The sequence below is a fragment of the Zingiber officinale genome, chromosome 2A (genome assembly GCF_018446385.1).
Source record: "Zingiber officinale cultivar Zhangliang chromosome 2A, Zo_v1.1, whole genome shotgun sequence".
Lineage (NCBI taxonomy): Eukaryota > Viridiplantae > Streptophyta > Magnoliopsida > Zingiberales > Zingiberaceae > Zingiber > Zingiber officinale.
The window spans coordinates 127,126,112-127,138,111 of NC_055988.1; the positions used below are offsets into that span (position 1 = coordinate 127,126,112).

General features: G+C 38.3%; 1 protein-coding gene across 2 annotated transcripts; it reads right to left on the reverse strand.

Annotated features, from left to right (window-relative positions):
- Window positions 1-465: 465 nt before the first annotated feature.
- Window positions 466-1,856, reverse strand: LOC122042262 (SPX domain-containing protein 3-like). 2 transcript variants are annotated; one of them, XM_042602276.1, is made up of 3 exons: window positions 1,469-1,856; window positions 1,239-1,404; window positions 466-1,144 (listed from the first exon to the last, which is right to left on the reverse strand). In XM_042602276.1, the coding sequence occupies exons 1-3, from the start codon at window positions 1,694-1,696 to the stop codon at window positions 747-749; spliced, it is 792 nt and encodes a 263-aa protein (XP_042458210.1). In that variant the 5' UTR covers window positions 1,697-1,856; the 3' UTR covers window positions 466-746. The 2 variants fall into 2 exon arrangements, with proteins under 2 accessions (XP_042458210.1, XP_042458211.1); XM_042602277.1 differs by having other exon boundaries at window positions 466-1,123; window positions 1,469-1,849.
- Between the last annotated feature and the right edge of the window lie 10,144 nt (window positions 1,857-12,000).

Sequence of the window (12,000 nt, forward strand, 5' to 3'; positions counted from 1 at the left end):
TTGCTATAATATACCTTAGTTGGATTGCACTGCTATTCCTCAAAGTGTTAGAAGTATACATTGGAATAAGTCTTGTATTTTTTACAGGCAAGGAGATTTACTCGGAAGCTAGACATCTACAAGAACTATTTGTCTTATGGCATTTAACCCAGTATCATTTAGTTACTACGATCACTCAAATTTATCATAATGCAGTTCTATTTTAAGGCAACTGATGCATATGGGGAGAAGTGGAAGAGTGCATGGATGATTATGCATTTATTTTGAGAGTAAAATAATAATAATATACTCTTAATCTGTCCACAGAACCAAAACTTCACTAACTCTGCATATAAGCATATTAAGTGCTCTATTCCTGTCTTTCAATTCCATCTTTTTGTGAGTGTTCTTGATGCGCAGGAACTGATGCTGTTGGCTATTTATTCTCCTTCAGTTTGTAAAGATCTAGCATTTGAACAGCCATTATTAAGTGGTCTGAACTTTTTCACATGGAAAATAAACAATTCTTGATGTGGATAGGAAGATATTTGTCTTTTTTTCCAGAGAAAAGAGCAACAACTCTAATGATAAGGTCACACTTCCTTTTCCAAAAGAACTTTTGGACTAGAAAATAAAATCTTATGTTTCTAATATCTTCTGTTACATGTATATCATGGTAGCACTTCTCTTGCAAGCTAGTAGTGAGGAAGAAACTAACTATGCATTTCTATAAACTGTTGCTATATGAACTTCTCAATCTTATGATCTTAAACAATGGTGATTGGTGAAGGAAGCATGCAGGACTGCAGCAGATCAAGATCAGGCAAGCTCAAACTCAAAGGAGGAAGGGAGAAGTGGCCGTAAGTTGAGCTCCCTTTCCTCAGTTCTTTCATGGTCACCAAAGCAGACACTGTGTTCCTGAAGACCTGCTCTGCCATGATTAAGGTCCTCTCACCTCCTTCCCCAGTCTGGTATTGATCAAGAACTGCAGGGAATAGAGTCTCCATGGTGTTCTCACATTCCTTGACAAGCCTGGAGATGAGGTCAGTGGTGAAGAAAGGCTGCTTCAAGACCTTCTCGATGAACGGCGATCTGAGAAGGCCTCCAGTTCTTTTGTCATATTTCTTCAAGATCTTTGCTAGACCTGAAATAGAGGTTAGTTTTACTGAAAATTCATGGTTAGCTTTACAAATTCATTTCTTCATCAATCAATGAACTAAATTCCTTCATAATTTTATGAGGAAAATGATTCAAAAGACCTGTATAATTAATGCTACTGTAGTTCACCAGCAAAACCATTTCACCATGGAAATTGACGATCTCCATCCTAATCTTTCTCATCTCTGCTTCATACTTTTCCTCTAATGGCTGACTCCCTCCGACCCCATAAATCTCAGCCACTCTCTTGATCCTCTCCTGCAACTCCTGCTTCAGCAAAAACTCAGCATATGACAATCATGAAAAAAAAAAAAAATGGTTGAACATGAACCTTTTGGTGGATGATGAACTCCTCCTCCATTTCCACAAAGAAAGTGTTGAACTTGTCGATCTCAGCATCCAAGAAATGGATGAAGTGAGCTTCAGCTTTGGAACAGGGTGGCTGGGTTGCAGATATGAGACTGACCAGTTTCTTCAAATCCTTGTAAGAGAGAAACTTGTCCCTCCACTGAGGGAGGGTGTCCTCCATTTGCCTCCTGAGCTTCTTCCCAAACTTCATACTGCTTTCTTCCCTCTCTCATTCACCTCCTCTTTCTCCAATCTCTTGAGCCAATTCACAGGGGTGCTCACAAAAGTGGTCACCTATAAATAATCAGATGAGAAAGAGTTGAGAATATTTTAAGGCATATTGGCATATGCTCAGTGTGTTGGAAGGGGTAAAGTAAAGAGGGGAGATGAGAGAGTAGGTGGAAATGAAACAAGCATGTGGCATATTCCATGGAGAAGAAGTATCTTCTTAGCCTTAGGATTGATTTAAAAAAACTTTGTTTCAGTATTGTGTTGTGGAATAAAATTGGAGAACCTGTTGGATTTAATCTCTACCTATTATTTTAACACGCGATTTCAACTCATTACATTTAATAAGTGATCTAATTGTTGTTAATGACAAGTATATATTATTAAAAAAAATATAGACTTATATGTGTAAAATCTGTTAATTCATATTCCGTTATTAATAATGGGTTGATATCTAAATTGCTATGTAGGATTGGATAATATGAAATCTCCTTACTTCCCATGGGTAAGGAGAGTACGACGCAACCATCCTAATTTTTACAAAAGATCCGTATTTTAAGAAGCGTTTGGTTTAGGAGAATAGGAGTGAGGAATGGGAATGAGAATCATTGATTGTCATTGTTAATGTTTGGATTATAGGAATAGGAATAAAAATAAGGCAATGAATCCTTGAAATTGGGTAATAACTCATTCCCATGTATCTCCCCTTCAATGAGTCATTATATTATTTTCATCAATCAAAATATTCCCTTATTCCAAAAATATATTTGACCTAAAATTAAATTTTTTTCCCTTAATATCAAATATCAAAATATATTTATTTATTTTTTTCTTTCATATCACTTCTCTCTTCTTGTTTTCTCTCATCATATTTTCTCTCTCATCATTTTACCACACTTTCTCTCCTTAATCTCTCCTATCACACTCTCTTTCCTCTTTTTTTCTCATTACACTTTTCCTCTCATCATACTTTCTGTCTCCTCAATCTCTTCCATCGCACTCTCTTCCTTCTTTTTTTTCTCATCATACTTTCTCTCTCATCATACTTTCTCGCTCCTCAATCTCTTCCATCACACTCTCTTTTCTTTTTTTTTTCTCATCACTCTTTCGTTCTCATCACACTTTCTCTCTCATCATACTTTCTCCCTCATCACACTTTCTCTCTCCTCAATCTCTCCCATCACATTCACTGTTCTCTTTTTTTCTCATCACACTTTTCTCTCATCAAACTTTCTCTCTCACCATACTTTCTCTCTCCTCAATCTCTCCATCGTACTCTCTATTCTCATTTTTTCTCATTATATTTTCTCTCTCTTCATCCTCTCCCATCATACTTTCTCTCACATCATATTTTCTCTCTCATCATGCTCTCTCCTATCACACTCTCTTTTCTCTCATCACACTTTCTCTCTCTCTCTTCATTCTTTCTCATCACACTTTCTCTCTCATCATTCTCTTTCATCATATTTTTCTCTCACATTCATCTTTCTCTCACATCAAATCTTTTCTCTTATTTTCCTTTAAGGGTAAAAAAAGAAATTTTAATTTATTCCGATAGAAAATATGTAACTAACCAAACATTACTTTTAAGAGTGATATCCATGCTTATATCTATTCTTATTCCACAATACAATGATTCTCATTCCGATTTCTATTCCTAGGAAAGAACCAAACGCCCCCCTATTCTTTTTAGGGATCATCATATTTCATGAACAACACTGAGACGATGATAAATCCATGACATTTTGAATTGTCATTTATTATTGTTTAATTTAATTATTATGGTAGAATTTGATGTTACTTATAATTTGAATTCCCGTTACGAAATATTGTAAGATATTTTCTTTCAATGAGATGAAAAATCTAGAACGTTAACTAATGGGTGAAGAGCCGCTCGCGTTCTAAATTTAACTTGATGGATAAATCAGGGGAAGTCCGACCTCCCGAATTAGTTGAGCCCAAGACCCGGATACCCTACTTGGATTATAAAATAAAAAAAAACCAAGCATCTAATTCACTAACGGAAAGAGAGTAACAAAATATATCTTGTGAAGATAAATTAAAAAATGGTTCTTAGTGGGCGCTTTTAGTTTGCACACCTTTTAGCTAATTTGTAAAACAGTCAATTATGAATGAAAAGAAAGTTGAGATTTCATTATTGTTATTATATATTAAGATTTTCATCACGATCAAAATATTTAGAAAGTTCAAGTAAAGGTAAAATTTGACAATGTCTTTCAGACTTCATTTCTATATAATTTATTATTCACTCATGCAATATTGCAGTTAATTTTGTGGGCCTGAAATTGAGAACTCTGTTTAGAACTTTTTATCAGTGAAAGAAATTATGAAATAATTCCTGTTTTCATTTTTTTTAATGAAAATTTTTTATTTTCATTTGTCAATTCTTTTATATCGTGAGTGTTTTTCTGCTTTTTTACGAACGTCAAGTATTTTGTTTGTGAAAAATAATTTTTAACATAGGAAAAGGTTCGATGGAAATATATAATTGTTTTGATAAAAAAATAGTTCCTATGTTTTTTTTAAAAAATCATACAACTGAAAAAACTATATTATTTTTTCATGATCATTGTCTTTTTGATTATATTTTTTTCATGAGAAAAAAAATACAATTACATGGTCGTATATATTCTCTCTATAAGGTGTTCAAAGCATAATTTTGGGCTCTCAAGGCGTAGCACAGACGATGGACGCATGTCATCTCTAGCGTAATAGTCAGGGGTCAATTCTCAGGAACTGACGATCTGAGATTTATCCCCACCATGTGCCTATGATCTGTGTACCTGCATGAACCTCCCTCCATATTCGTGGGGCCGGCACTAGGGGGTCACTAAGGTAACAGATTTACTTTTTTTCAAAGCACAATTTTGATATAATTAAAGTGAAATACCTTGATTATATTGTTGGTAGAGGAGTAGCAACGTACAAGACATGAAGGAGTGAGTGACCCATCTCAAATAATATCAAGGCACAATTAGGTTTCCTCGCTTCATGGGTTATTATCATAAATTTATTCAGAATTAAAGAAAAATCAGCGCTTCACTAACAAGTTATTGAACTTGAGCATTGGCATTGGAGCAGTTTTTATGTCCTCACAAAATAGAGATTAAATACTTAGGGGACCAAATAGAAGGATCAAAGTTTGAATCCTCGTAGAGATTAATATTTGGAAGGTAGATCTCTAAATAAAATATGCATAAGTTGTGTTTTGAATTTAGTCTATAGGTCAACTGATGCTGTTCGAAAATTGAAAAGATGACTAACTATAAACTCCACTCTGTTGTTGACCAAATAAAAACTTCAAGTTATCTTGCGTGCCACAAAGAGCGTTAGTTGTCTGGTCAGGGAAGGAGTCCCAACGTTGACCCTCCGACGCTCAAGTCAGTACTCGATTTGTAGAGAGGAATAGTGAAAAAAAATGTATCAATATGTGTGTAAAAATATGTAGTATCGCATACCTTCACCTGTGGATGAGGACCCCTTTTATAATTATAGGATTGATGCGTGCTAGAGGGGGGTGAATAACACTCGTGGCTTTCACGTTCGTTTTAAAACAATCGAAGAACAATCGAGAGAAAGTAGCGAAATAAGAAAAAACAAGAGAGCAATGCTAACACGTCAAGATTTACTTGGTTCGGAGCCTGTGACGACTCCTACTCCAAGGCCCGCACGTGAGAGTGTTTTCGATGGACAATCACTAATCAATCGTCAAGAGTACAAATACAATTTCAAATGATTACAAGTAATTAGAAAAGTAAAGAATATCGATGACTTTGGAGAATCTAATCTTCAGCATAATCATCGTCGGAATAGTTTTCGAGCTTTGTGGAGGCATTTTCTGAGCAGCACACAGAAGCGGAAGATGTTTGGAATATTGTTGTGAAGCCACTGGTCGAAGGCTACTTTTATAGTATGTTCTGGGTGCCTGGATCCCCTCCCGGGCGCGTGGACTGTGCTGACGTGGCGTGATCTCGTCAAAAGTCGATCGACAAAAATTATCTTCTTTTGGACACCCAGATCCCTTCTGGGCGCCTAGACTATGATGTAAGCCTGTCCAATCCTCGCACTCCAACTCGGTGAAGAGATGGATTTTGGTGGTTCGGGCGCCCAGACCAGCTTCGGGCACTCGGACTCCCTCAGGGCGTCCAGACCACCATGTTTTGCCAACTTTAATTTCCTGCAAAACAATGTTAGTCTAAGCAAATAATATGCAAACAATGACCAGATTTGACAGGCTTAGGATTATCCGGTCCTGACTTTGAGTTTCGTTGAAACTCTAGGTCAGACCGACACCTACTGTTCCCTCTTCAGGGAGCACGCCCTCACCTACTCCTCTAAGGAGAAATTACCTTTTGTCAGATCGGTCCTCCAGACCATCTGGACTTCTGCTCAGCATCTGAGGCTTCAGGACTTCTCTGTTGGACATTGGATCCCTGACTTGTCTAATCTTCAGCCTGGTGTCCGCGACCCCCAGGACTTCCATCTAGAATCCGCGATTCTAGGATTTCGCCTAACATCCTCGACCTGTTAAGACTTCGCCTAGTCCATCGAACTAGGACTTCGTTGACTAACCGCAACTAGGACTTTCCACCTGCCTAACCGTAGCTAGGACTTTCCTTTGCCTAAGATCACTTAGGACTTTCATGCACACTTATTTCAACTTGTTAGATCATAAGAAAACTTAACTTTAAACTCCTTTGCCATTATCAAAACACAGGTTTGATCGTCTAGTGCTCCTTGCAATAACAATAATATCACAATTGTGTCTATTCACGAATTACGAAGCATTTCCAAAAAAGAGCAGGTCATAAAGTGACTCTGACACATTTCCTAAAATGAGCCGGTAAATCTCTGTGATTTGATATGTTGGAAGATTCGAAAGTGTGATTTGTCTGCAGAATATCTTCTATCCACCGTGGCACAAAAGGCAAAAAAAAGTGTATTAGTTTTGTTGGGCTACGGGGCCCACAATACATTGTTTTGACCAACTAATTAAATTACTTGTATAATCCAACCAGCTATGTCTCCCTAAGAGTATTTGGTCAATGTTTATAAGTGCGGTCGTCGACTTGGCCTTCACTCAGCTTCTTTACTTGATTGTAGTAACTAGGTGTCTAGTATGTTCGGTTAGACCATACATCCGATCGGTTGGGGCACTTGGTCAGGATAATTGATACTTGACTTCATACTTCCTCACACTTCATCGTTGATTGCGGGATTAGATTTTGAGGTCAGCCCGACCGGAGGACCCGTTTAGGCGAGCCCTTAGTTTAACACTCATGGTTCGTTCGTCCTGGAGGTCCAGTCGGGCCTTCTCTTATTCAAAATGATGTTGGGCTCCCTTTGGCTTTGACTTTGACTTCCACATCAGCCGACCTCCTAGACTTTAAAAGGGGCCCACCTTAAACATCACATCACAAGTTTCTTCTTCAAGTCTAGTCAAAGGAGGTTACAAGTCCAATTGACTGGACTCTAATGTTGTCTAAGCCTCTTACCCTCCGATCAACCATTTATGTGTTGTACCGTAGATCAGGTAGAACAAATATTATACTTAGCCATCCTTACCTATGAGATCCCCTATCTTCTAACCGGAGAGCCATCTAAGTGCTGCGGATCAGCATGCATGGAAGGTCCACTTAGTTGTCGCCATTTTCTGACTCCTCCTTCTCCCGAACAGACCTTAACTCATGTTGGTGTCACTTAGTTAGGGATGACATCATTCCGACTTTTTGGAGTCTGAGCAAATCACCTATCATTAATGTAAAGCATGTCGAGCACAACTTTTCTTCATAAGCCTATTTATTGCCTCCCATCCCTCATTAACGCGACTTGTATTATGCCGACACATGTCGCACACCTGCATAGGAGAATGTTCGATGTGACAGGTGACTATTGTGATTTGATATGATAACTACCTTTTCAAATTCGACACTCCATATTATTTCTCCCCTTTTTAATCTCTGGATGGGACGACTACCAAAAACTATCACTAGGGTTTTTAAAGTCTTCATTCTTCGATGCACTGTAACACCTTCCCTCCTCATCTTCATCTTCTTCTTTGCCTTCAGCTTGTCACCGGTGATTAGCGTTCAGTAAGTTTCACTTTTCCTCCTTTTTTCAATCTTCGATATTCTCTTTCGATGGCTTCTTCGCCTTCTCCTCCTCCTTACATCCCTGAACTTTGGTACACTTCCGCTTTATCCTTTTTCAATAGGGATGAAGTGGATCAAATGAAACTTACTTACTATATCCCTCTCGATTATTATATTGTTATTCCTTCTACTTACAATCGTCCGCACACGCCTCAAGTCGACTCCCCTACTTTTTTCAAAGATCAACTCTATGCTGACCTTCGTTTTCCTCTATATCCCTTTTTTCTAAAGTTTGCGCCTACTTTCACATTCCCTTACAATAGTTAGCACCTAACTCCTTCAGGCTACTATGCAGGGTTGTAGTGCTATTTCGTTTCTATAGAATTCCTCTACACCCCTATATTTTTAATTACTTCTATTATATAAAAAAATTTGAGTCGGGTGTATTTCTTTTCCAAGCACGAGTGGGCGTTGTATATTTTGACAAAATGCTCTCTTCTAACAAGGGCTAAAAATCTCACTATTTTTACCTCAGACTTCCCGACTCGGTGACCTTCCTGACCGACTGGCAAATAGAGTTGTCCAATCCTCCTGAGTTGGGTAAATATCGATGGGAGCCGATCTACCTCGAATTCGCTGCCTAGCTGACCGATTAAAAGTATCACATTCACAAGTTGTTGATCGATGGCGTATTCTATATGTTTGGGCTGAGTTCAGTCCGTGCTAGGCAGCCAAGGCCCTTTTGGTGAGAAATTCCTCCATATGCTGTTTTTGGGTCTAATTGATTTCCTTTTCTATTTTGCAGCTAGAGTAATGTGGAAATTTTTACCGAGTGAATCCACCAAATTAATTGATGAAGAGCTTGAAGTTCACGGAGTCACTGAGCTGGAGAGCCACGGGCTTCTGCCGGTCGGACCATCAGAAGAACCGATCGCGAAGAAGGAGCGAGTCAAGTAGCAGGGAGTGACACAACTGCTAACACTAAGGAGCTACCCTTGAGCGCCCTTCCTTGATGCTCATCATAGTTCCTTTAGAGTCCACAACTTTAGCTAAACCATGGATCCATTGCCAACGTCGCAAAAGGCGTCGCGTGGAGACTCCTATCCGATCGGTGACCTCCATTCCACAAGCACTGCTGCCGCGTCGACCGTGCAACCACCGCCTTAGCTAGGAGAAAGCTCCACATTTGTGATTCCCGAAGTAGCGACCGGTCGGATCTCCCCTGCTTCCTCCGATCGGACTCCCTAGCTGTCCAAGTTGCCTGCCAACCCCCTCCTTGCTCAACCTATATTCTATCTGATGCAGCCGCCAACTGAACCAGCATGACCAATGTCAATGATACTCTCAACTCCTCTCTCCAAGTCCAAAAGTATGTACAAATCCACTTTGATAGAGCCCAGCGAGTCGAGCAAATAGAAGAAAATCCAGGTAGTCCTTAGGTTGCCTACCTAAGACTTTTTATCCACGCACACTGTTGAATCCTTGGCCCCAGAGCATAAAATAAGGATCCAAGTATCCTTGGCCCAAATTTGGGTGGATGCACGTACCCGAGCGGCCACAGTTCCCTTGAGGAGCTAGTTGATTGCTTTAGTCAAGGGCCCATCTGTTGGAGTGTATACTGAAAGCCTAAGGTTTATAAACATTTATTATGAATAAAGAATCACATTTGGTCTAATTGTCTACATTTGTTTGTAGTTATTCATTTAATTTATATTGTAGATAACATAGTATGTGGTGTCACATACAGAAGATGATGTTATCAGTACCTTATAAATTATAAACAGTAGCTCACGACCAAAATGGAAAAGGAACAAACCATTAGAAGGTCGTAGTGTAATTAGGTATTAGTTTATCTTGACTATATAATTACACTAGTACACTCAGAGTATATTGAGTAGGACCATTTGAGGTCGTTTCTTTTATACTGACTTTATAAAGGAACAAAGACCTCAGTTATTATGGAAGTGTGTGCTCTTAATCCTAATATAATAACAAGCACATATATTTGATATTTATTTCTTTAATTTATCAATGGGTGAGATTTAGTTCGTTGAATCAATAAACCCGATAAGTTGGGAAATGATATCACTTATAGTGTGTGTTGTTGATTATAGAAGGAAACTGTGTCCTAGAGATACTAGGTTGATAATGTCCTCAAGAGGAGCTCATAAAGATTGTCATGTTAAATCCTGCAGGTGGACTTAGTCCGACATGACAATAAGGTTGAGTGGTACTACTCTTGGACTTAGATATTAATTAAATGAGTTGTCAGTAACTCACTTAATTAGTGGACATTCGATATCTTAAACACAGGGAGACTAACACACTCATAATAAGAAGGAGCCCAAAAATATAATTTGGGATTGGTGCGGTAGTTCAATGATAGTTCTCTAGTGGAATGAATTATCATTGATAAAATTAAGTTATGTGTTCGGGGCGAACACGGGATGCTTAATTTTATCGGGAGACCAAAACCAATTCCTCCTCTCGGTCCCTATCGTAGCCTCTTATTTATAGAGTTCTATACCCACCTATACCCACCTTCTATACCCACCAATAGGGGCCGGCCAAGCTAGCTTGGGAACAAGCTAGGGCCGGCCTAGGTATAGTGGCCGGCCCTAGCTTGAACCCAAGCTAGTGGGGCCGCCAAATTAAATTAAAAAGGGATTTTAATTTTAATTTTTATTATTATGTGGAAGATATAATTTAAAGAGAATTAAAATTAAAATATCTCTCTTGTAAAAGATCTATAAAAGATTAAAGAAAGAGATTAGATCTCTTTCCTTATTTGTAGATTGGAGAGATGTTTTATTTTTTCTTTAAAAATTATTCACATGTTGATAAAATTAAAATTATAGAAATTTCCTTTTATCAACCATGAAGAGATTTTAAAGAGAAATTTTATTTTTTTAAATTCCGGAAACAAATTAGGAAGTTTTAATTGTTGATTAAAACTTGTCCAATTTGTTCTCCAATGATGTGGCCGGCCATTGAAGATTGATTTGGAAAATTTATTTTATTTTTCTAAATTAAATCATGTCAAGGAAATTGAGGAAATTTTATTGTAATTAAATTTCCTAATTTGCCTAGGCCAAGGAATATAAAAGAAGGGGTGAGGGTGCCTTCATGAGATACAACCTCTATTGTTTTCTCTCCCTCTTTTCCTTGATGTTGTGGCCGGCCATCCTCTCCCTCTCTTCCTCTTGTGGTGGCCGAACTTCTCTCTCTTGGAGTTCTTGTGGTGGCCGGATACTACTTGGAGAAGAAGAAGAAGAAGGAGAGAAAGCTAGCATCTCTTGGAGCTTGGTTAGTATTTTGATTTTCTTCTTTGGTAAAGTTCTTCCTTTGTGGCCGAACCTTGCTTGGAGGAGAAGAAGGTGGTTGGTGGTTTCTCATCTCGGTAGATCGTTGCCCACACAACGTTCGAGGTTAGAAGAGGAATACGATAGAAGATCAAGAGGTTTTTCTACAAGGTATAACTAGTAATTTTTATTTCCGCATCATACTAGTTATTTATGGAAATAATACCAAATACAAGAGGCTTACGTTCTAGAATTTCGAATATGTTTTTTCGATGCTGTGATCTTTTGGTTTTTCTTTTCCTTGTGATTTGATTGTTCTCTTTGGTTAACCTAAAGTTATTTTAGGAAATTAAATATTAGCTTTCTATAAAAGGTTTTGTCTAGTCGGTGGTGGTTGCTCCCATATCCAAGAAGGCCATGTGCCTCGCCACGTCAGTACTGGGAACCAATTATGGAAATTAATATTTAATGGAATTAATAACTTAAGGAGACTTGGGTCGAACGTGTAAAGTTCCGCAGGAGATCCAAGTCAAAACCTAAAAGAACAAATAGATTAAGTTTTGGATCAAACGTGTTAAGTTCCGCAGGTGATCCAAAATTTAATTTAAAAGAACACATGGTAGCTAGGAAAAGGTTCAGACCTTTGTACAAAATTTTTGTACAGTGGAACCTATAGGTTTTCCGAGTAGCAACCAACACCATCGGGGTAAGCTTATTACTACCTTTTGACTTCCTTTAACCCCCCCCCCCTCTTTTTCATTGTAATAGTTCTGGGTAGATAGCTTGACACTTAGCCAGAAATTGGCCTAACTAAGCCATGAGCATAAGAAGTTGCAGGACTCGACCGGTAGAGCGGGCACTACCCATTATCA